The following is a 26,257-nucleotide window of genomic DNA, read 5'->3' on the forward strand; positions in this document are numbered from 1 at the left end:
CTGTCTGGCCAGCACCTTGTCATGCATGTTAAGTTAATTAGTGATTCTCAATTAGCTGTACATGCAAATGTGAGCATGAATGAGTCCTTTGGTGGACTGGCAACCTGTCCTGGGTGTATCCCACTCTCACTCCATGACAGCTGGGGTATGCCACACACCTCTCATCCTGTAACCCTAAACAGAATAAGAAGTAAAGAAAATAGAGGGATGGCCTGGTTTACACATATAGTAAGAAGTTAAATTGGTAATATCCAGCACCTGGAATGTGTCCAACTCAATTACACACAGTGTAAAGAGAAAATGTGTAGCTGTATAAAACTACAGATCATCTTGGTGTGTGCGATCACACAAGCCACAGTATTCCTTGGCAACACTCCAACTCAAGAGTATTCAGTAATCATTAATACCTCATTACATGTTAACATGAGTACTCAATACTTAGTGCAGCATTCAGTGTCCTTTTTGTGAAGGTAGCTTGCAGTGTTGCAATGTTATTTTACATCGTGAGCCACTTACAACCCACTTTGATCTTAAGTGGGCTGGACCAGTGAAACTCACCTGTTTGTCAGCGTAAAGAAATTTAACTACACATTTAATCCTATATTTAATTAAAGAAAAAGAAGTGCAGTTTTTCTACATGATACAGAAATGCTTCAGCAGTAAATGAAAGACATCTGTCAGCACGACTCTTCAGCTTAAATTCTGAAAAACAAACATGTAAAAAGACAGAGAGGGTTCTGGTATCCGATTGCCCAGACTGTCTGGCAGTGAAAAAACATTAACTTTCTGTCATTTAACTCTTTACCTGTTACTTATTTACTTCAGTGTCGTATGAATTTCCACTGCTGAGGACTTCAGGAGAAAAGCTGCAAAATTTATGAAAACACAGTCCCCCAGCATGCCAGATTGGAGCCTTTGGTGGGCTGATTCTGGCCCCCATGCCTTATGTTTGACACCCCTGATCTAGTACTCAAACTGCCTCTGTCTCATATTTTTTGCTAAACTAATGCCTGCAGACCCACGCTCACAAACATCATCAGCTATGCCACAAAGGTAAATTGGACTTTTGTACCTCCTGCTTCATGCACACTTAAAAATTAAACAGGGTGTGCAACAGGGGTATAAAGTGCCGAGCCAATAGCCCCTTGGGTGCCCCACTTTACTCAGTGCTAATGGGCCACAGGTATCTTTGACCTTGGCCTGTAAACCTTTGTGACCACATGTAAAATCTGTGTGACGCTGACAATAAACCATCCACAAACAGAGCTGTAAAAGTGCTCAAACCGAGCAGGACCACATTTCCCAGTGATGACGCACACACACACACAGCAGGAGAAAGCATCACCAGCAGCGCTAAATGTTTCTGTTTTCCTTCTATATGTATTTCCTTCCGTCTGCTAGCGCCCCCTGTCGGGAATTATCAGTAACTCTCAGCAGTCTGGCCGTCCCAGCGCCGCCCGCAGGAGCTTCCAAGTTCACAAACCGCTGGCTGTGTTTGGATAGTTTGGATAGCTGTCCCACGGAGTCAGATACCACAGCCTCAGCGTTGTTACAGTTGTTGTGCTTTGGATGAACACACGGACTCCAGGTCAACTTTCTGTTTTTGTTTTCGGGCCTCTAACATTTGAGCGTTTAAACTTTCTTTTGTTGCTTTCTGGCTTTGTTTCTGTGTCCAGAGTGATTTCTGTGGATGGCGAGGTCTAACCAAGATGGACACGGGCTGTCTGCCGGTTGAAGACTAGATAACGGCTTCTCAAACTAAATGTAGACTTTATTTTTTTACGCGTGTTTATCGTGTTTATCCGTGAAATTTGTAGTCGCACCATTTCCATCCCGGGGGTGGGGGATCAAAATCCTATAATGAACATTTTCCCACTGGAGTTTCGGTAAACTTTTCCCACGACTCGCCATGTCGGGAGTGGTCCGCACCCTGAGCCGCTGTCTGCTCCCGGCCGAGGCCAGCCGGGACCCTGTCGGCAGCAAGGAGAGGAGCCGGGAGAGAGACGCGGCGCAAGAGCGGGAGGCGAGGCGCAGGAGTCGGGAGATAGACGCGATGATCGCCCGGGAGAGGAGAGCCATTCGGCGGCTGGTGAAGATCCTCCTGCTCGGGGCCGGGGAGAGCGGAAAGTCCACATTCCTCAAACAGATGCGCATCATTAACGGGCAGGAGTTTGATCAGAAGGCACTTCTGGATTTCCGGGACACAATCTATGAGAATATACTGAAGGTAAAGACGTGGCTCGAGGGGGCCTTCATCCTCCACATATCTAATGTTTGCCGTGTTTGTTAAACATCCAAATCGTGTTTTATATCTGAGAAGGACAACAGTGAGGGGGCATTTTGAAAGTTTTCACAAGTAATTGACACTTTAGGTCACTGTGGCTCTAACTATTCAGATTTTTTGAATGAGTTGCTTATGTCTTAGCTTTTATAATAAATCTGATTGATTTTTATTTTTTTTAAGACAGCCAAAACATTTTCTGAGGAAAATCAAGATGATGGGAACAATTTATATCTGCAGGCCTGGGCCATTAGCGACTAAGGTTCACACACTTATTTAAACACACACAGAGGTCTGTTGACATAGTGCATATTTTTATCCTGAAGTGAGTCTATGTGTGTGTGTGCGTCCTGTCCCTTTGTTTGCTGTCATGGCTGGGCCTCCTTCACCAGCTAACAATACCAGACTATTCCTGAGGGATGAGCACATCCGTCCTGAGTGCCACACAGCCCAGACGAGGATGATAAGAGCCTGCACTTCTGCACAGACAAGACAGTATTCAGTACCCTCCCCCAAACACAAGTATACAGTGACCGTCCTGTCTCGGGCCAGATCAAGAACACAATCTTCCCACACACCACATACTTTACCAGCAGCCAAACTCCGGAAAACACACACAATGCGCGATGTGTAGGAGCTGATAGGCCAGGCCAAAACTACCAGCTATTACCCCGCTTAAAACATCTGTAATTCCCTCACCAGCGCTGCAGTCATTCGTCATGTAAAGTATATAAAGAGCGAATGTTAGTATTAGGGTTGTAAGTGGAAGTTATTTTCATTAATGATTAATCGTTTCTGTTTTATCCCTCTGTTCAGTGTCTGCTCTTTTCCCCGTCTTTTTGGATGCGGCTTTTTCTTTGCAAATCTGCACAGAAGGCCACGATCCTGGAGTGACCTCACCACTGCAAGAAAAAAAAAGCTTCTGGTTGAGAAGTGATGCACTCTTGCTCAGTTGCAGATTCAGTGCTGTTTGCTGAAGAGAGTAGCACACGTGGTTGTAAAATCTGGAGTTTATTGGAGGTTCATGCAGGCAAATTGGGTGATGCTCCGCATACTCGACGTTTATGGCTTCTTTAATCAGCACAAGCTGTGCTAACATAATTGGAAAACGGTTTTCCCGATGATCAATCAGCCCTGTAACGTGATAAACGTTCACTGGGCGACACAATGTGCCACTGAAGGACTGATGGCTGCTGGAAAAAGGCCTTTGAGCATCTATGTAGATGATACAACAGCAATAATAACGAATTTATCATCAGTGGTTGAATTAATGAGCGTTAAAATCATATCTGGATAATTTGGTGTTGGAAAACGAGGACATTTTGAAGCAATCCCAGCTTAACCGAACTTAAAAAAAGTTAATCCTACATGATGTGCCTTCTTTGAGTTTGGACGCCGCTGTTTGGATTTCCCACATCACAAAGGAATAACAGCCAATCGTGTGCTAGATGCGGTTGTTGGTGGAAGATCAGTGTCACCTACCAGGTGTAGCGGGGAACCCCCTGTCTTATGGGAACCTATTGATGAAGAGTGAGAGAGCAAAGTGGGAAAGGAAGGAAAGAAGGGCGGATAAAGCTGAAAGAGAATGCACAGGTGTGCTGCACAATTAGGCCTGCAGAAATAAACAGCGGAGAGGTGGAGTTCAGATGCGGTCTGAGTGATTATCTTGTCAAGCGGTGGATAAATCTGTGGTTTAACCATTGTCAGAGGTGAACCAAACAAACAAAAAACCCCTCTGATCTAAGTTAGCCTTAACTAGCAAGTAAATGATCACTGAGTCATTTTGGACTTTTGAGGTGCATTTCTTTATCACAATAGAAGATAAATACCAGCAATAAAAAAGAGCTAATTTTTCTAAACTGAGCATGTGATGGCTGCTCCCTTCTCTTATCTCTGGTAGCTTTTATCTCTCATTGCCTTTCTTGAATTTCTTTGAAGTATTCGCCTGCTTTTTTTCTCTCTCTTTTTTTCTTCTTTTTTGGCTCGTTTGGTTCACAGCAGATATTTTGGCACCGGCTGCCCGCTCATGTGTTGTGTTTTGTGGCTGGTGTTGATGTCACTTGCAGTCCCATCGTTCACTGGGGCTCCGTGGGCTCAGAAGGCAGGCGTCGCTTTAGAGGAGGAGGAGGTCAGTGCAGTTCGCGGGGTGGACTGCATTAACGCAGGAAAGAGAGCCGCTTTTCAATACAACATTTATAAATGAAACTGAACCCTGCCAGCTCCAGCCATCTGCCGGAGGCAACTGCTACTAACGCTGCTGACCACGCCATGACTGTGAGAAGCCCATCAGCTCAGACATCAGATTTTAATGTTTTTTCGCCCCGTGTGGTCAGATACTGAGGGCCAGTAACACATAAAATGAGCTTTTCAATCAAAGTCTGTTACTCATTTAAATTTGTGCGTCCTGTGGCGTTGCCCTCTACGGCTGGGGAGGAGGTGAAGTTTGGTTGGAGTTAACAGGAAGCAGAAGATTCAAATACTAAATCCCCATATATCCTATGTAAAAAAATCTTCTGAGCTGTTTTTTTCCTTTTCTTGTCTTATTGATATTTCCTCCGTCTACTCTATGTAGCTGTTTTTACACGTGGATGTCAGGCGAATGAAGTAAGGATATTGTACACTCGGAGTCTGCTTCACATTCAGTCTGACTATCTGTTTGCTTCAGGCTGCCTGAGCAGCGCGTGCAGGGCCCGCAGCAAAGTACGACCACTCCTTCGCTGTGAATTCGCTAGACTGCTTCCTGCATAAATTTAACCTGGGAATTATTTAACTTGATCGCCCAGACTTTGTGCTGCCGAGCTGGGAGGATTTTACATTTTCACCTCTTTAAGGTATAGCTTGGAAAAGTTCAGGGGTGCCAGTGCATGTGTGGAAGTATCCTATGTCAGTCACATAAGGAAGTTGTCCGGTCAAAAACTGGGTCATAGTTGTGGGAAGTATGCAACCTGCACTTCCTGGGAAGTAAAGCGAATGTTGTTTATGGCCTTTGTGCATGCATATGTTCAAATGTTTATAACCAGATAATCAGTGATAAACTAGAATTACTCTGAATCAGTTTACAACAAGAGTTACAACATCCATGCAACACCTGTCCATCCATCCACCTTTCCTTCCACTTATCCAGTTTCTGGTCAGTGGGGGGAAGGTAGTGGTTGGAACCATTCACACTCGTAATTACACCTACGGCCAATTTAGAATTGCAAATTAACCTAACCCAGGGAGAACCAACACAAGCACAGGGAGATAACTCCACAGAGGTCCCAGCTGGTGGATTTGAACCTGGGGCCTCCTCGCTGTGAGGCAGCAGTGCCAGCCATCTGTCTGTCATTTCTGTGTAATTACCAACATGTTCAGACTCATAACAGTAAGCAAACCTGACTTCCAGTGTTTAGCCCTACCTTTGTTCCCCTTTTTCTAGCTGAGATTCACAGTAACCCATGAGCGGCAGACCAGAAATGCACACAAGCTGACGTCATCTGAACGTCCGGATAACGCACAAGCTAGTTCTCGTTAGAGAATGTGTGCAGTCCTCTGGTACTGACCTCTTAGATCGGCCAAAGCAAAGACAACGTCAGTCATCTGAATTCTTCGGAGGCTTTGAAACTGAGCCGCACATAACTGACTTGCTACAGGCAGACAGTGACAGGCTGATCGGCATGGAAGCAGACAGTGGAGTAAACATGCGGGCACTCAGGAAGAGACGCAGACAGGAATATGGAGGATTATGATACAAATGAGGCAGATTAGTAAATTGATAAGGCTCGTGTCATGAGTCGATGTGACTCACTCAAAGCTCACACGGTCATTCTGCTTTGGGAAGTTCGCTGCGTCCACGCTGGTAGTGGGTCTGCATGTTCGTCACATTAATGCAGCATGTGTGTTTGTGTGTGTCTTTGTTTTAAGCACCACTGTGGGATTTCCTCACTTGTTTAGGTTCACATCCATCTCACTCATTCCTAAAAACAAAAACAGCATTTCTGAACAAAAAGTCTGAACAGGCTCAGACTTGAAATCACTCCACAACACTGAGTCACAGAGGGCAGCCAAGTCAGACTGCACACACACGCGCACATGAAATAGACATACATTGTAGATACATTAGTCAAACCTTCTTTTCACTCTTTGCATTTGCCTTTTTTTTTGTTATAGCCATGTTCAAAAGCGTGGGTGGTGGGGGCTCTCTCTCTTTGACTTCCTGGTTTTCACATGTTATTTGTAAAGACGACGCTGAGCCGGGTCAGGAGATGTTGATGTTGTGGGTGTGTAAAAGCCTCTTCAGTGTGAGATTAAGCAATACAAATAAATTTGACTATTGCAAAAGATTCAGATGGGTCATGAGTCATTGACAGACACACACAGAGCACACGTACTTTGACCCCTGAGACACTCTTAAATTATTCACAGCAGAGTCATTGTAACGATCCATAGAACAGATGAGCAACAACTTTAATAATTCAGCCGCTCTGGACTTGGAGATGCTGTGAAATACGCCTCACATTTGCAGTGAGTTAGTAAGAGCCGGTGAGGGTGTAATGGATCGGCGCGAGCTCACCGATTCAAAAATCAAAGGTTTTTATAGCTAACTTACATTTTTGGTGATGCTCGCAGTTGTTCACAAGAATTGGCTGGAGAGAGAGAGAGAGAGAGAGAAAAAAGAAGTATATATTTATAGTTGCTGTGTGAAGCGGGCGTAAATGCTGCATCATCACTTCCAGAAAGTTACAGCCCACCTCAATCTGACATCTGGAGTAGCTGTTCAAGAGACTAGATGGCGGAAATAGAAAAAAGTAGAACTGAAGGAGGAATATTCAGTCTCAGGAAGAGACCTCCCACACAGATCCCACATGGTTCTCCTCAAAAAACCACCAGCAGCCACACGTGTATGCGTTCAGAGTGTGACTTAAATGCATGAGTTTCAGCGTTAAAGTTACTCCATGTTTACGAGGAATGCTAGACTCATTTTTTCCCTCCCATCTGTGTGGTAAGAAAAATATCTGCGACATTAAGACAGGCGGCTGCTCTTCTTGTGTGTGTCTGCAGGGCATGCGTGTGCTGGTGGATGCCCGCGACAAGCTGGGTATCAGCTGGCAGAGCTGTGAAAATGAGAAGCAGGGCATGCTGGTGATGTCGTGGGAGGGCCGCGTAGGCGCTTCGGGGGTCGAGCCCAGTGAGTTCCAGCTGTACGTAATGGCGCTGAGCGCGCTCTGGGCGGACGCCGGCATACAGGAGGCCTACACGAGACGCTCCGAGTTCCAGCTGGTGAGTAGACATTATTCTCAGTCCTTTTAATATCCTCCCACGCCCCTACGAACTTTCATCACTAACCACCTGAGACATCCAAAAGTGGTAATTTTAACTGGATGATGTTTAACCCTTGTAATTATATGAAAGTGATTATTGCTATAGAAACTCTGCAAGATGCAGTAAAGTCAGTCTGTGCTTTTCATGGCAACAAGCTGCAGTACTCTGAGGTGGTGAGAGGGTGCAAAGCAAGAAGGGAGGGAAAGGTGCTCGTGTGCCAGTGCTGCAGAAAATGAGCACTTAAATCAAAGCGTTGTTTGGAATATTCAGCTTTATTATCATCTGAGCAATTTAGTATGACTTTTCTGCTCGAGTGCTTTTTCATGTGCTTTCAGTTGCAACATATGATGCCAGGGCATGCACCGATGTAGCTGCTATTGTGTTTGTTATAGTTAAACCAAAGCAAATCACCAGTGAAACAAACTGTTATCCTACTTGTACTCTTTTCCCCTGCTTTACACACATATGTGGATGTTTTTTAGATTAGCTGAACCATTGCAAAATATTTCCCTGATCCTTTTTGCTGCTGCAGAAATCTCCCGTGTGGTGCAGATACCCCTCTTTGGGATTTTGTAGACTTAAAGAAAAACAATGTATATAGACGCAAACTCTTTGTAACCGTTTAAAAGGGCATTTCACTCAAAAAGTGTTTGTTGTCTTTTGTAAACCCAGTCAATAGAAAAAGAAGAGCAAAGGTTCAAAATGTTTTACTCGTTCAGCAGTCTAAGGCAGAAGCTTCCAACCTTTACACATATCAGAGGCCTATGAGTGTGCACTGAAGATGCTCGTGTTTCTGTCAGTGATAGTTACAGTGCTGTAAAAAGTATTTGTCCCCTTCCAGATTCGTTAATTGTTGTCACACTTATATGTTTCAGATCATCAAGCAAATTTTAATATTAGACAAAGATGACCCGAGCAAATACAAAATGCAGGCGGGCAGCGTCGGCACCTAAGTTAGGAGCGATAACTCTTCAACAAGGCGACGTAGGAGCTTCAAATTGATGTTATAGGTGCATCTACTAAAAATCTTTTCTTCTGACCTCAAGGTTAGAGTAAGCTTTCTGAAAATCTTGTGCGTGTGATAGCTTGAAAACAAGACAACGTAGGATTTTGAAATTGATACCATAGGTGTGTCTACTGGATAAGGGGTAGTATAAGGAAGAGGACTCCTTACTACATTTATTTATATTATATTATCTGTATAGCACTTTAGAGCACACCTTCAACTTTATTAAAATCACCTTATCAAGCCCTTTTTTTTAGCATTGCACTTTAAGCATGGATTTGCACAGTAAAACATTTGCACACAATAAGTTTAATTATTTATTGACTATTTATTGGGAATTTTAAAATCAGTTGGTAGCCTTGTTTCAGATTCAGCACTGCTGCTCCTCATCAAGGAATGTGGTGGTTGTCTGTCAGGAGAGAAGAATGGTGATTGAGATTGAGATTAAGGTTTACCAGTAAGGAAAACTAATGCAAATGTGTGTGTGGGAAATCTAGGGATAAAAGTGGTGCAAAAAAGTGTCTGTAAGATATGATTACCCACCTTTCCGGGAACGACCATTGGTAAAGCGAGTGTGGTGAATCTTTTCGTGCTTGGGTTTTTGGTTTTTTTTTAGAATATTGGGTTTGGTGTAAAATTAAAGTGTGAAATATTTATTAATATGAAAACGTGATATGTATTTATTTATTCTAATTGATATATTGTATACTGTGGTGGAAGGTTGGGATTTAAGAATTTACCTGAGAGTGGAAGAATGGTTTAGTCTGTGACAGCTGAACATATTTAAGGCTGCCGGTTGTCATTAGAGGGTTGATTGTGCTGTGAAGAAGCTCGACGAGTGAATTGTTGTAAGGAGAGCTGTATAGCAAATAAGTACTTTTTGTTCCACTACACTTGCCTTGGTCCATCTCACTGTTTCCAGCCGCTAAGGGCTGCCCTGTTACAGGTAGCACTGGCAGGATTTTTAAATGATGATTTCATATTATGAAAGGAAAGTAGCGACCCAAACCTACTTGGCCCTGTGTGAAAAACAGTTTTTGAAAGTTGAGTTTCATTATTGACATCCAGGTCTGATAACTGCCAGACCTGTTGAATTTTTAAAAATCACTTAAATAGAATCTGCCGGACAAAGTGAAGTAAAGTCACTGACATCTGTCCATCACAAAGGGTTACAAAGTCTGAGGCTTTGGGACTCCAGTGACTACAGCGAGAAAATTTGGAGCAGTGGTGAACCTTCCCAGGAGTCACTAGCCTACTGAAGTGAGAGTGCATAGATGACTCATCCATCAGGTCACACAAGAGCCAATAACGATGTCTAAAGAACTGCGTGCTTCATATGAGTCAGTTAAGGTCAGAGTTCACGATTCCATTGGGAAAACACTCTGTGGACTGACGAGACAAAAGCTGAACCTTTTGTGTCCTGTTACATGTGCTGTAAAACTAACACAGCAGGTCATAAAAACATCATCATAGCTGCAGTCAAACATGGTGGTGGTAGTGTGACGGTCTGGGGCTGCTTTGCTGCTTCAGGACGACTTGCTGTAAGTGATGGAAACATGAATTCTGCTTTTTACCAGAAAATCCCGAAGAAGAATATCCGAACATCAGTTCAAGAGACCTTGGGTTATGCAGCAGGACAATGATCTAAAACGTCTCCAGCAAGTCCACCTCTGAATGGCTCAGAAAAAACAACATGGTTTTGGAGTGGCCTCGTCAAAGTCTGGATTTATATCAAACTGAGATGTTGAGGCGTGACCTCAAACAGGCCGTTCATGCTCGAAAACCCTCGAATGTTGCTGAATTGAAACAATTATGCAAACAAAATTAAAATTCCTCCACAGTGATTTGAAAGTCATTTCCAGTTATTATAAACACTTGTTTGCAATTCTTGCTGCCAAGCGTGGCGCAACCAGTTATTAAGTTTAGGGGGCAATCACTTTTTCACATAGGTTGGGATAGATTTTTCCCTTAGTAAGTGAAATCATGTTTTAAAAACAGCATTTTGTATTTCCTCGGGTTATCTTTGGCTAAAATGAACATGTGTTTGATGATCTGAAACATTGAAGTGTTACTAATATGAAAAAAAATAAGAAATCTGGAAGTGGGCTGATACTTTCCCACGGCACTCTACAATGTCCAGTTCTTCATTAGTGTTATTTTCTAGTTTCTTCTGTACACTTCCCACCTTATAATACTTAACATGATTTATGTGGTATTATGTAAAGAAATATATGAATATACTGAAATCTCTGACACAGTGTAGTCTGGGGTTTTTTGTTGTTTAAACCAGATAAACTGGCTTTAAGCTTTGGCCAAAGAAAATGTCAAGTAAAATAACGTCTGACCTTTCTGTTAAAGAAGCAGCTTAAATGACTTTTGAGGACGTATCTTTGATATCTAACATCCAAAGTGAACATTTCTTTGAATATCTACAGCTCTGGAGTTTGGTCTCTTCAGTTCCTGAGCTTAACAAAATATTACCAGGAATTGCAACACTAATGGTTTGATTTCATTAGTGTTCTCTTGGCTTTCATCTGGCTTCCATGAAACCTCAATATCGCAGCTTGATGCATGAGGGTCAGATTAAGAAAAGGATATTTCAAAATAATAACTGGAACAGCTCTGACACAAACAGCTACCGCTAATTTAAGAGCTACTTTGATGTAACTGGTTGTATGTGAACTGATGTAACCCGCTCTCATATTGGAAGAATGTAACAGTAATGTGTCCGACGCATGTTTTAAATGTAACGCAATACGGGGAACGTTTATTCTTGCATTGTACTTGGCGGTGTGACAAAAAGGGGTTGGTGAGCTGAACAATGAAATTATGATAACTTGGCTTCTAAATAATCCTCCAGAGTCCAAGACGGCATTCGAATGCATTGTGTCCAGATCTCAGTTCTCAAACTGAAGGATGTACATGTTATTTTGCTATATCGAGAGCAAAACAAATCATTGCTTTTAACTGCAAAACTCGAGCACGAATTTCCTGGTAGACACCTCGGGAAGATGATTATTCGGGTTAAAGCCGCGGTAACCCCCAGAATCGGTGGGAGACGTGTTTAAAAGGTTGTTGTAATGGTGTGCCTTTCTTCTTGAAGGTGCCGCTGGCTTCTGAGGCTGAAATTGTCACATTGTTTATAATGATTTTGTAAGAGTAAGGGAGATGCTAAGAGAGAGCGCGAGAGAGAAAGAGGGGCTGTTGTTTTACTAAAGCTTGTTGTAAACTTGTAGTGTGTGTATATACTGCATAACAATGCAATAAAACACAAAAACGATAAAGCCGTAATAATGCAGTACATTGTCCAGCTCAGATATATTAGTTTCCCTTTTTGCTTTTTAGCCCAGTTCATCATCTTCAGCTCTCTTGGGTGAGAATGCATTTAATTAACAGGCTTTAACTTTTCCATAAACTATAAACAGCGATCAGCCACCGCAAAGCCACGGGTCTAATAGTGTTGATTTCCGTACACTGTTGACGCAGCTGACCTGCTGGAGCTTGGACACGTCCTCTGTGGTCCTGAGCAGCGGGATGTGAGCAGTGGATCCTTTGGCTGCCGGGGCCTTCCTGGATCACATTTTTCCTGTTGCATTGTGTAGATGCTCACTTGCATTGGGATAATTGGGACGGGGATCATTATCGTCTCATGTGTGATTTGTAGTTCGTGGATATTTAAAAGTAGAATGGGAGGCATAGCCTTCAGCTGTCACCAGCTCACAGTTTGGACAGCCTCTCTACTACTAAGATCAGGCCTAAAACTTTCCTTTCTGAGAAAACACATAGTTTTTATCACTCACCTTTTTATCTGCACTCTGCATTTAACCATTAGTTATTATTCATTTCTGGCTCTCCATTGTCCCCCTCACCCCCAACCATTCGTGGCACATGGCCGCGCCTCCCTGCGCCTCGTCCTTCTTGTGGTTTCTTCCTGTTAAGAAAGAGTTTTTTCTCCCCACTGTCGCCATGTGCTTGCTCACGGGCTCATTTGATTGTCTTTACCTTTCAATATGAAGCACCTTGATGCGATTGCTGTTGTGATGTCGCACTATATAAATAAAATTGAATTGAACTGAATCGAATCTCCGAAATTGTCAAGCTGGTTGTCAAGGTCAACTCCCGGGGCTCTTTTTCATGTTCTTTGAAGCATTCCTGAGCCTTTCTGCTGCACTGAGTAGTTAGCCTGATATATCTGGTATATCTGCCCCTTCTTGGGAGGGGTTGCAACCACAGGTAGCTCCTCGTGTTTGATTTCCTGACCAAATCCCAGGATCCGTAAACAACTACATTTCTAAATAAAATCCTTACTAAATGTTAAATCTCCCATTCAGCAAAAAAAGCACCTCTCAGTTCACTCTCTGATTTGGGTATAGTCACTGGCTGACCTGATGATTTCATGCGTGTCCGCATTTAAATTTAGAATTGCATTTTTAAGTTTCAATATGATGGCAAACAACATTTACAGCAAACACAAAAGAACTGCTACTCATTACTAATCATGCTCTTGTCCTGTTTCCGTTTCCTCTGCTCTTAGTGGTCTGACTGAGTAATATTGCAAAGAAGAAGAAAAAAACTTTGCACTGTAGCCTTGCATTCCACTTCTGTAGTCATATTGATGTGGAGAGCAGGAGATATTTGCATGGTAACTGATTTACCTCAGCCTGTTTTCTCTGATCTAATAGTCGCTGATGTGCTCAAAACATCCGAGAGAGCAACCGGATCACATTAGAAATGTTTATACCTGCCAGCTGAAAAAGAAGCTGCAGTTAACTGTTTAGTACTGCACCGAGTGAAGCCAAAGTATTTATTGTCTTTTCGCATAACTTCCTTATCTCTCTCGCTCGCTCGCTTTCATTTTTTTTTGTTTTGGAGACGTTGCAAAGATGTAATTATTTTCCTCTTGACTGTAAATGGAGCCACTGAAGTGCACTCTGTGGAGTCTCTTCTCCTGAATTACATCCAGCAAACACAAACGTGAAACTCCTCACAGACAGCAGAGCAGTTCTTCTCCCTTTTAACAACGTGCAGAACATTAAACACACACAGATCAACACCAGTGGGTTGCACAAGAAATGTTTTCTTTATAGGCAACGACCACTCACCACGAGTGCACAGAAGATATGCAAGTTATTACAGTGAAAGTGATGGAGGACATTTTTATCATCATCTTTGTCTCTCTTCCTAAGGTTTTACATCCACAAAATCATCATCAGAAGGCATCATAACATTTCGTTATGTCATTTTACAAAACAGTGAACCAGATAAGCTTTTAAAAATAAGTGAAACGCTCAAAACTCATATGAAACTTCCTAAGATGAGTCACGTCTGGCAGATATTTTTTCTGCTGTCTTTAGCCCGAGCAGCCTTTGCTTTTTTTTCCAAGTTCATCTTTTATTCTCCCGTCTCACAGGAACAAAAACAAATAGACTCCTTTCAACAGCCACTTGCTATATTTTAAAGAACATTTTGTGAGAAACAGACCGGCTAGAGAAACCATTTGTCCAATAAACGTCTACAGATATGCTGTGAAGGGCCGGACAGCTTGTCAATGACACTCAATGGTTGAGCAGAATGATCGCTAACCATATTGTCAACAGAGGGAATGTCTCACGGCATCGGCATCACCAGCTGGGCTCGCTGTCTGTGCTCCGTGCATTGGCTGTAACAGCTAGTTTTATTTGGACTTTATTGAAAGTGACGCAGCAGCTTTACTGTCTGCTCGGGGCTGTGAGGACGACCTTTAACCTTGTTACGCTTTTATCGGTGACAAAACAAGCTGGAGTCACATAGAAGGTGCTTACGTCTCTGTCTCCGCTGTCTCACACTCAACAAACTGTGTGCGCGTGCTTGAGATGTACAGCTCTGGGTCAGACCGCTTTGTCTTATCTGGAGTTGCTGCGTGATAAAGTTAGTGTGTTACAGCCGCACACAGGCCTGCAGGCATCGTTCTCTCTAAAGGCCAGCACGCATAGGACTCGCATTTAGAGGCGTTTTTGATGCTCGTGGCCTGGTGCCACTCTATCAGCAGACTTGTTCAAAAGTATCAATCTACACTGACTCTGAAACACGCGCAATCTGCTCGTCACCTCAAGACAGCTATTTAAATCGCTGCTGTTCCAGTGTTGTGAATGATGTACAGTCTGTGTGGGCTAAGTGGACTGAGTGCTTCGGTTCAGCTCTTGATTTGCTTTAAAGTGGAGTAAAGCTGGTGAAAGTCAGTGTTTTTCTGATTGTCAGCAAATTCCGTAAAGAAACCAAAAACAGCAATGCATTAAACACCTGCTGGCTGTGTAGCGAACGCGCTGCACAACACTCCTTTTCTTCTGCATGGGTCCAGACTGAGTTTGAAGCAATTCTAGCAGATGTGTACCGCAGGTGTAAAGGGAACGCTTGTGTAGGTTATGATGTAAAACAGTAGTTTAGCCTCCATGTTTAAATTCTGTCCCACTGACATCATTATTGTGGCTCGGGAGGTACAGCGGGTTGTCTAGTGGCTCAATACCCAGAGTTTCACCCAATCGGAGGATGACTGTGTGCGTGAATGTTTTGGTATAGAAACAGAGGCTGAATGTGTGTGAGACTGGGTGAACGACGCTTGTAGTGAAAAACCCTTTAATTTGCATATATGAGTTTTGATTTGTATCATATTTGCTACATCTGGCTTTTTTTTTTTACAATGTATGACTTAAAAATTCATTAATTTAGTTTTTTGGGTGGAAAAGAAATCACACTGATGATGCAGAAGTGTCAAAAATTCACAAAAACTGAATGTATGAAATATGATACTCGAGGAGTTAAGGGGTTAAAGTTGTAAATTTAAAGGGGGGAAAAAAATGTGTTTTTCTTTCCTGATGAAATCAGATTGCTTCACTTCACAGGGCCCTCATCATACTCCAGAGGTCACAGGTAAACAGGAAATGCTGTGAGTTTAGTGAGGAGCTACAAGCTGATACCAAAAATAGCCGTCAGCTCATTCCAGAGCTTCTTCAAAGAGCCGACGCTTCTGATAACAAGCTTCTGCAAACTCGCGACTAAAATCACAGCATTTTCTTACTGCAAAGTATAAATGGAGTGTAAAAATCGTGCATTACATGTATTATACATGGCAGTCTGTGGCGTGTGTGGTGTGATGAAGTACATCCAGCCTTGCAAAGTGAAGTGCTGTGGTAAAAAAAGTAATAATAAATAAAAATAATAGGCATTTGTGGCTTTCTAGATGTTCAATGTCAGTGGATGATTCAGCAGTGACCCATAATACGACACTATTTGCTGTCAATTGCTACTGGTATTAAAGCACGAATGAATATGAACTGCATATCAGAGCTACCGTGCCGATCTACAACTTAAACTCTATTTTTTGATTCCTTTCATCTCTCCAGCAATTCACTGTCTGAAATCATCTAGTTTGGACTATTGGAATTGAGCAACACTGCAGATCTCATCCATGCTGCTAGTAGAGCTAAAACATTTTAACCAGTGAGCCCATGAACACTGTATTTCTATTTAATATTGGGCAATCCCTGATTCACTGTCCTGCTGCATGCAGTTATTACCAATGCACCAAATTCAAGCAGTAAGTTCCCAACACATCTAACGTGTACTACAGTGCCCAGTTGTTTTTGAAATTACTTAGACCAAGAGTGTGAAATATAAGGCGCAGGGGCCTGAATAAACCTGCCAAACTGCACACGTTTTCTCAGGGATTAAATGTGTGGTTAGACACTGGAAGAAAGGGGATTTTCACTGGCCCTAACCTAACATCAAAGTGGCCCATGATGTAAAATAGTTTAAGTCAGGGATGTCAAACTTAACTTTATATTTGTCATCTCTTTTTTAAATGATTTATGTGCATGTGCTTGGGGCCCAATCGAGGATAAAGGAAGTTAAACGCTACCTAAAAAAGTGCTGGTTTTCTTTTTCTGTTCACTTTTCGGACAAAACATGGAGCAACAGCAGCCTTATTCTCGACAGCAAGAAACCAAAATGTCTGCTGTGGAGTAAATGTGCTGAGTTAGATACTCTCCGCCTCCACTTTCTTGGAGAGGTTTTCCGGGGACACCGCAATCAGCTTTTCCCAGGCACAACTGGGCCCGAGCTGGGCCGCGAGCAGACGGGGGAGAGGGAGGAGAGTCCGATGAGAGGAAGAGAGAAAGGGAGTGGAAAGAGATGAGCGTTGAGATGGGGAGTCTCCCACAGTGAAAATGGAGCGAAGGAAAAGGGGAGATAGTGAGGGGAAAAACAAACCCAAAGCAAGCACAGGCAAGGAGTTTGTTTACTTGTAGGCTTTTCTGTTTTCCCACCACACCCAGATAACACGCAGTTTGATACAGGACATAAACATCGAACCTCCCCTGCTCGAGGAAAACAAGGCTGTAGATCGAGGAGTGACAGTAAGTGGTGGCTGCTGTCGTCAGCGTAGGTTTAGACTTTGCACCGTTCAGAGGACTTTGAAGTCTCACAAAGGTGTAAAGAGGCTATAAACGCACAAATGCGTGCGACGCTGCACACGCACACATTTCATCGATGACTTGGGCCTTGCTGAGGTTTAACATTGTGTATAGTGTGTTTGTGGTACCCCATTTTATCTATAATGCATATCCCTGCCTTGATAGGAAGAAACATAAAATATCCCCAGAGCAGGGATTGCAAATAAGATAGTGGTGGATCTGCACCAGCTAGTGAGTGCATGTTTTAGACTGATAGATTTCAAACATAATCCCTCCCTGAGCAGGAAACCTGAGCTGAAGCTGAGCACAGCTGTGTTGAAGAGTATCGGCAACAGTTTCTATTCCAGACAAATCTGGAGAAAAGTGAACTGAAATAACGCTTTTTTTTCTAGAGATTTCTTGAACTCAGCTCAGAAATATAGATCACATTGAGCATTACAGCTGAAACACTTGGTTTAGATTCATTGATTTGCCACATTGATGAGGTTTTGTAAAGTTTTCTGGATTTAATTTAAATCCAAACTGAAACTGCTTCCCCCTCAGTATTAGAAAAGTAGGAATTCCTACTTCTCGCCCTTTTAAAATTGATGATGCTGCATTTGACTTCTGTCACACCCAGCCTGCGTGTTTATCATGCACAGGTTGACAAGCAAAATTTACACTTTTTAAATGTAGCAGTTTGCTGTGTCCAATACTGTAAATTTAATAGATAACAATTTGTGAACAGTTCTTTGTCTGAAATAAGCATAGACTGAAAAGAAAAGATGGTCAACTCCAGTTTTGAAGCTGCTGTCGACAGCAGGCACAGTTTTAGCTAACAGCAGCAAACATCCTCAGATTGTGCAGGCATACATAACACAGATAACAAAACTTTAAGGTGTAATTCAGTTTAACAGGTCACGTACATGAAAATTCTTCCCTGTAAAATTGCTTGTTTCAGATGTGTCGTTGGTCTCTGGGGAACAGCTCATTTTTGGAGCCAGCCTCAAGTGGCCACTTAAGGAACTGCAGTTTTTGGCACTCAGTTTTATTAATTTATTGATTCGTTTCAACGCTCTGGAGATTAAAGCCCGACTAGCCAGTATTAGCTACTTGTTGATTAATCTGTATTGACATTTAAATTTTGGAAAAATGACAATTAAAAAGTAACGAGGACAGGGGAGAAACACCCTACAATCGTGATACCAGTGGTGATGTTGCATAGATTGTCCACTAGAGGGCAGTTTGCAACAAACAACCAGCTGATCTATTCAATTCAGTTGTGTTTATTTAGCATCAAATCATAACACGAGTCGCCTTAAGTACGGTGAAGACCCTGCAATAATAGACAAAATAGTAATATAGAGACTAAGCAGAGTCGGGAGAGTGTGAACAAATGGACATATAAATGAAGGCGATGTCTTTTTGTTTTGTGTCTCTAAAAGGAAAAAATATTGGCCAACGTATCAAGATATCTGATTTTTACAGGACTAAATATCGGTCTTAAAAATCCCGTATCATCGCTGCATGAGACACACAACAACTTCTCCGCCTGACTCACCAAGCACATCGATGACTGTGCCAGTCTGCCTGCCTCAAGAACTGGATTCATGGTGTGTCATTCAAAGCTTTTGGGCATGAAGTGTAATAGTGTTGATTCATTCTTTGTTAATAAATAAATAAAAATGTATCTATGTGGTGTCATAAAATGACACTCTGGAAAGGTCAGTGGACATTTTAAATTTTAAAATTATTCATTAGCTAATAAAAAATAGTATTTATTATTATTTGAATTGAAAAGACTGACCCACAGTAGCACTGCACTTAGTCCCACAGTCAGTGACACATATACCTGTGCCCCCACACACACACACACACACACACACACACACACAGAACAGGAGCTTATTCAGGTCTTTGCTGGAATAAAGCCTCTAATCTGCCCATTCACACCATGAATGGAGACATTCCTCCTGCCTTACTCAACACACACACAAATGCACACTCACACACGGGCTCACATACATGCACGCTCGCACACATACGTGCTCACTCCCACATGCACGCCCAGAGCTATATTTTATTCATTTACAGCTCTGCATTACCAGGCACTAAAATCCATCCTTGATCTAATAAAATAAATTCAGTCTGAAGCTTCGACCGCATGAATGATCGGACTGTTTCATTTGTGCTGATGGCAGTTGAAGCGCCCGTGGAAACGATCTGTGCTTGAGCGCGTGTGCGTGCGTGTCATTGCGTCTGCGGGCGCACACTCACGTGCGTGTCTGTGTCTGTCTGGTGTGTCTGCGTATCCCTTCATCTCTGGGAATTCCCCTCTCCCTGCTTTTCCCTCCAACCAGCCTCCCCTGCCGTTCGTGTCCGGCTGAACCAATCAGAGCCCCCCGGCTTTGTGTTTCCTATTGCCAATGACACCGTAGGTCAGCAGCGGGGTCACCGGTTCACATCTCACCCACTCAGAGGTCACGTTTCCTGGTTGTTATGGGGCATGTCAGGGCCAACATGAAGAGTAAGAGTTGTTTTTTGGAGTTTTTTTTGTAACTGTTGCTCGTTGATCAGTTTGAAAGAAACCGAAACATCTGGAAAAAGCTGCTGTCAGCACGGCATTACAGAGGAATAATGTTATATTGTAGTGTGTGCGTGTGATGCAAGTGCTAAACTGACTTTGAAACTTTGAGTTCTGTCTGACTCGCTAATCCCTCCCTCCCCCTCTCCTCTCCTGTTTTCACACGCACAGCTGTTTCCTGAGGGAGGAAGAGAAAGGTTCATTTTTAAACTTTTGTTGGGAATCAGCCTGATTCCAGTTTGAAATGCATATACCTATTATTCCTGCTTGCTTTCAGCCCATTTACAGCACATGAGAATAGCACGACACTCTGAAGATCAAGCTCCCGTGCTGTAGAGAAACCAAATAAACCTTTTTCCTCTGCTGCAGGCACCCGCTGGTCTCCATTCATTTCCAAGCAGCATGAAAATCAATTAGCAGCCTCTTAAAACCTGAGTGAGCTGTGCGATCCATTGCAGTGAAGATCGGTGTGCGCTTAAACCACATTACTATACAACAGTGGATGGTGGAGCAGTGACAAAAAAGCACACATGGTGCTCATAGTAATGGACTACACATCTCAAGTTTCAACAGTTGTCTAATTGAGTTTCGAAGCTAGCAAACATGAAAGGAACCAACCGCTGTCTGAAGTATCAGGAAAGCTACATCCAAAAACTTCAGCTGTGCTATATGCATTCAGAAAGAGTCGGCGAAGATCTTGGATAATCTTGTGTGATCTAAAGTGAAAGAGTTGATAGCACACTGGGATATTCCACCAAATTAAGTTTTGTGTGTTCAGCGCAGACACTGTGGTAATTTTTAGGTACTTCCCTGATGACTGATTCGGTGGATGTTTGCAGAGGATATGAAATGATTCGAATCATGTTCTTTCTATAGACTGGAACATGGTGAAACTGTACAGCGTGACGCATGAGTCATCTTATTGTGTTTCCTTATTCCTGTGAATTAAGTCACGTTCATCACATTTTCTTATCCTCGGTTTCATTTCCCTTCTCCGTGTAAATCGGCTGTGTGTGGAAGTCAGGTTGTGTTTTGATACGTGCCCACGTGCGACCAGATTTATTCATCACAGGGTCGCCTTGTGACGCCACAGCCTACCTTTTGTGCAGTGTGTTGTCTGTTATAATCTCTCATTTGTGTGAGTATTTCTGGTCTGTATACAGTCATGGTAAAAAGAAAGGACACCATCTGTGTACCATAGCCAGCACAAGTCTTAAAATGATGTAAATACAGCCTCAGACAGGGCTGGACTTTGACTTGTCCGTGTTTACACTTGCTGATGATCAGTTAATCAAGTGCACCTGGTTGCTAATTACCATTATAAGGAGTAAGGATGTACTTGGCTTTTCACACACACTTTTTTAATGAATATATAGTAACAAAGTGTAACTATCTATCAGGATGTTGTTGAATTTTAAGAGCTGGTAGGGAGCAGATTATTTTTATTGTGTCCTGAAAGTGAAATATCTCTGTGTTTAACTTTGTCTGGCTGCTGTTTGCCGTTAGGCAGATTATTCACTGTAAGTTTATTAAATGTGAAAATAGCTCTCTGCTCCAGCTGGAAAATTGGTGCAGTCAAATCAAACAGCTGTGTTCAGAAACAAGGTCGTTCAGAGTGCTTTACAGAGACGAAGTCGAAAACAAAGAGATATTTAAAACGCATATTTGCATAGGGGTCACGATGTGAAGCATGCACAGATAAGTCATGATGGGAATATAACTACAACCTTATTGTTTCCCACGTTCACATATGTCTAGTTAAATGTATCTGGCATGCTAATGTTTACTCTAAAATGATCATCAGGGCAAATCCGAGTCGTTTCTGCCACAAACTCGATAAACGCGATGTCAGAACAGCGTTAAAACTGTGGGGGTGTGATTGTGGGCCTCTATAGAAAACAGTTTTTCTCTCTAACGGCTGATCTTTAGATCACAACACGGGGCTGTCACACCAGCACAATGAGCCGAAAGAAGCCAAAACCTGTGGTGAGCCGCACCTCGGGTTTATATTCTCTGCGGGTTTGTAACCGCGATTTTTCATATCAAAAGTCACTGTTTGATCCTTTGTTGATTGGAAAATGTGAATCAGTGCAGCTTGAATGTCATCTTGAGCTTTGAAGAGCTGTGGACTCGTGGCAGGTTCTGTGTGACACGATAATTAGATGTGATCAAGCTGCGAGCTGCACAGATGTGATGGGACTAATATGATTGTGGTCGTTCACATGGTTTCTGTCCTTTGTTGCAACGATTGATGTCTTGTTAAATTAATAACCACAATACGACAGCTTCCATGGAAATGAGAATTAAAGAAGGAAGAAATACAAGAAATGAAATCGTTCCGATAATGTGATCAAGAGCCATAATTTGATTATTTTGAGTCTTTTAAGTTTGCTTAATGCGTATAAGATGACTCAGGTCTGTGTCGCGGCTGTAATGGATTCTTTCCTTCTCGTCTGCAGAGTGAGTCGGTCAAATACTTCTTGGATAACTTGGATCGTATTGGACAACTGGTGAGTCATAGTGACTGGTTTAATCTGAAGCACACTCTGTACTTTTTACTTTGCAAGACAATGTTCTCATATCCTTTTTCAGAGCTACATTCCCAGCAAGCAAGACATTTTGTTTGCAAGGAAGGCGACTAAAGGGATTGTCGAGCACGACTTTGTCATCAAAAAGATTCCCTTTAAGATGGTGGATGTTGGAGGGCAGCGGTCCCAGAGGCAGAAGTGGTTTCAGTGCTTCGACGGGATAACCTCGATACTCTTCATGGCCTCGTCATCGGAGTACGACCAGGTACGTGCACACACAAAAAAAAAAAACACGTTATCAGCCTAATTATGAAATGCTGATGCAGTCGGAGCGTTTGGCAGACGAGTCTCTTGACTATTGGGATTGCGAAATGCACAAGAAACATCAGAGAGACACACAACATTTGCGGTAAACACAAAGCTCTCTTTGTGGTGCGCTGAGGAAACTTCATTGTTCCCACAGTCGTGGCTCGAGTTCAAGTCAGCGGTCATATGATGACGACTGAACCCTTAATTGGCATGCAGATAAGACCTGAAAAAAATAAAACTAGACAAAGAATAATGTTGAGCCAATGTGATTCCAGGTCTTGATGGAGGACCGCAGGACAAACCGTCTGGTCGAGAGTATGAACATCTTCGAGACCATCGTCAACAACAAGCTCTTCCTGAACGTGTCCATCATCCTCTTCCTCAACAAGACGGACTTGCTGGTGGAAAAGATTCGCACGGCCGACATTCGCAAGAACTTTCCTGAGTTCAGAGGAGACCCTCGCAGGCTAGAGGACGTACAGGTAACCCGAGGTTTCACAAAACTCTGAATGCAGTTGCAGATTTTGAGCGTCTTCCTAAAGTGCTCCATTATCTTTCTCAACGCAGCTTTGCAACAGTGGTAACTTTCATGCATTCCAGAAGAAGCTGCCCATACATGGATCGCTGTAGCAGGTCATCTGCTAATCAGAAGTCTGCATGCCAAATATCCTCGGACAAGATAGTAATCCCAGTTGTGTAAATGTTAGATAAAAAGAACTTACATAAGGAAGGGTTTGCATAAATGGGAGAGAATGGGTAACTGAGGCAAGTTGTATAAAGAGCTTTGAGTGCTCAGTAGAGTAGAAAGGCTCTATCTGTTTACCATGTAAGCTAATAAGGACCGAAATTTCTGTCATCACACACGTAGGTTGTTATGGGCAACAATGAAAGATGTAAAGGAGCATTTATAAAGACATCAGTTTATTACCAAGGCTTTATTTTAAAAAAGAAATACAGTTAACATTAATACTGCTAATTAAAGGCTTGTTTTTCTGCCAACTCATATTTTCTCTCGTTTCTGCAGAGATAATCCAGGTTGCTTCTTTAATAAGGCTTTTAGCATCCGTGACTGAAGTCAAGATAATTAATGATAATCCTAAAAGCTGGATTATAGAGCAACACTCAAAACGAGCGCATTACTAATACTACCTGGGTTTCTCTGCAACCTGTGTGTTACAGTGCAGCTTTCTAAATGTTTTTAAGTACTGGTACTGGTTTCTTACTACAAATCTCATCCATCCCATGTATGCCTTTAAACCTAATATCCATACTCGGGGTTCAAAATGCACATTAATGCAGTCAGGTATTGAACCGCTGACCTTTACAATTTTTAGCTGACTCGCTCTTTCTCCTCGCTCCTTTCTCCTGTAGACGCCGGCTTTGTGACGAGCAGATTTTAGCGCAGAAGCATAAGATTAGTAGTTTTCAGCATATTTTTAAGGGTTTAAAACATGTGAGCATTTTAACTAGTTATAAAAGAGGAAATACACCAGTATTTTTCTCACAGCCTGTAAGCCGTGTTGATCACTGTTTTGTTTTTAACCGTCAGATAGAGCATCGCTTCAAACTGAGCAGCAGCATTAGCTCCTTTCCTTTCATGAAGGATGAAAAGGAGTCACTGAAACACATTTGCTTAGCACTGAGAGCTGTTTTCAGGGCTTCCACCTCCATGCTATCTGGTTACTGAGAAACCTTCTGGAAAAGACTTATTATGCTCCCTGTAGCTCTAGATTTTTATTCTTGGACTCTACTGGATTAATTTTGCATGATTTATTTATCTTGCACTGTTCTGATCAGGCCCCTCAGTTCATCCACTGTTTGAAGCAAGCTTTCTTAGCTCCTTTCTTCAGATTGGTTCTCCTGTGCAAACAGAAGGTTTAAACGGCAGGTGGGTGGGGCTTCCGTGCTTGCAGCCAGAGCCTTAGTTGACCATATTAAGGATATCTGCTGTCGTTACAGCATCAAGAGTAGAAATATTTAAACAGTGTTTAGAGCAGTGCTTGCACATACAGTGGGAGAAAGAATCACTTGATCTTCTGCTGAATTTATAAGTTTGCTCACTCACAGAGAAATGAACAGTGTCTCGTCTTTATGAAAGTTTCATATTAATAGACAGAGACAGTGCATCAACCAGAAATCCAGAAAAAAACACATTACATAAAAGTTTGAAATTGATTTGCATGTCATTGAGTGGAATAAGCATTTGAGCTGCCAGCAAAACATCACTTAGTACTTGATGGAGAAACCCTTTTTTGCAAGATGGTAAGATGTTTCTTGTAGCTGGTCAACAGGTTTGAAGGGATTCTCACTCAACTTTACAGAAACTCCCAGAAGTGTCTATAAATTAGGTTTCTTGGCTGCCACTTGGCAACTCGAAGCTTTAGCTCCAGCCACAGATTTTCGTCTGTTTGGCGTCTGGAGGCTGGCGAGGCCACTCGTGATCCGATTGTGCTTCTTCTTTAGCCACTCCTTTGTTGCACTGGCAGTATGTTTTGGGGTATTGTCATGCTGGATGGCCCATCCGTGACTCATCTTCAGTGTTCCGGCTGTTGCAGTACGTGGCCCCAGAAAACAAAAGCATAATGTTTCCACCTCCGTGCTTGACTGTGAGGGTGGTGTTCTTTGGGTCATACTCAACATTTCTCCTCCTCCAAACACAGCGGGTCAAGTTGATGCCAAAGAGCTCAGTTTGACCACAGCAATTTATCCCAATCCACCACCTTTCTCATGCTCAACCTCACCCTGTGAGGCCAGATCTTGCATGGAGCTCCCGATCGCGAGGGTGACTGATCTTTTACAATCACTACAACAGTTGTGCATGTCTGCAATTTTGTCCCTGATGTCCTTCAGCAGTTGGCTCATGGTGGTGGAGAGGTTGGAATGGGAGAAATTGATTCTCTGGACCGGTGTCTAGTGAACAAGCTGATATCAGGAGTATCTGTAACTGACTGATTGATTTATTGATTGTAATCTGTGTCCCACAGTGGAACATAGTCAATCTGTGGGAGACATGCAAATCAATTTATAACTTTTATGTAATGGGTGTGTGTTTTTTGTTGTTGGGGCAATATCTCTCTATTAAAATTAAACTACCATAAAAATTAGAGACTCTTCACATCTTTGTAAGTGAATAAATGTATAAATTAAGCAGGGGATCAAATAGTGTTTTTTCTCCACTGTACATTGACCTCATTATCTGAAGCTTAGGCCATGTGTAACATGAACATCCATCCCTCTAACACTACGTATGTGACAATAGTTCCACAACAAAAATATCTTACCGCCAAAAAGTCCAATCCTCCTGCTATGTCATAAAAGTCGGTCTGATCTTGTATTTACGTCAGTATAGTACATGTGAACACACGCACATAAAGACTCTTCCTCCTCTGCTTCTTCCAGGCGTTCCTGGTGCAGTTGTTTAGTCGTAAGAGGAGAAACCGAGGGAAACCGCTTTTCCATCACTTCACCACTGCAGTAGACACAGAAAACATCCGCTTTGTCTTCCACGCCGTGAAGGACACCATCCTGCAGGAAAACCTCAAAGATATAATGCTGCAGTGACCTTCACGTCATAGACGATGGCCTCTCTGACTGTTAACTGTGAAACCAGCCGTGAATCCAGGCCTGGAGGACTTCTGAGAAGGTCTCCTTTGATCTGAAGCAACACTGACCTGTGGAACCATCACTTGACCCACGCAGAGTGGATCTTAGTGACCTCTGAACCTGTGGAGCCCTGAAGCAACTCTGGACGTTTTGGCCCTTGTGGAATCTCTATGTTTAACCTGTATAAATGTGTGAATGCTGTAAAGAAAAGAAAAAAGA

At 42.6% G+C, this 26,257-nt stretch overlaps 1 protein-coding gene across 1 annotated transcript; it reads left to right on the plus strand.

The window, feature by feature from the left end:
* Positions 1 to 1,448: 1,448 nt before the first annotated feature.
* gna12a (guanine nucleotide binding protein (G protein) alpha 12a) lies at positions 1,449 to 26,257 on the plus strand. The gene is made up of 6 exons (XM_085458843.1): positions 1,449 to 2,227; positions 7,322 to 7,540; positions 22,058 to 22,108; positions 22,191 to 22,391; positions 22,711 to 22,917; positions 25,835 to 26,257. The coding sequence occupies exons 1-6, from the start codon at positions 1,910 to 1,912 to the stop codon at positions 25,994 to 25,996; spliced, it is 1,158 nt and encodes a 385-aa protein (XP_085314969.1). The 5' UTR covers positions 1,449 to 1,909; the 3' UTR covers positions 25,997 to 26,257.

This window comes from Copadichromis virginalis, linkage group LG6, assembly GCF_057382275.1.
Source record: "Copadichromis virginalis isolate Kocher_CV1m ecotype Utaka linkage group LG6, C_Virginalis_male_GT1.1, whole genome shotgun sequence".
Taxonomy (NCBI): domain Eukaryota; kingdom Metazoa; phylum Chordata; class Actinopteri; order Cichliformes; family Cichlidae; genus Copadichromis; species Copadichromis virginalis.

What these genes read in the sequence shown, in the direction of transcription:
- gna12a (XM_085458843.1), top strand. Translation starts at nt 1,910, where the DNA reads ATGTCGGGAGTGGTCCGCACCCTGAGCCGCTGTCTGCTCCCGGCCGAG. An exon ending in TGGATCGTATTGGACAACTG is followed by an intron (nt 22,109 to 22,190) that starts GTGAGTCATAGT and finishes ATCCTTTTTCAG; the next exon opens with AGCTACATTCCCAGCAAGCA. An exon ending in GCAGGCTAGAGGACGTACAG is followed by an intron (nt 22,918 to 25,834) that starts GTAACCCGAGGT and finishes TGCTTCTTCCAG; the next exon opens with GCGTTCCTGGTGCAGTTGTT.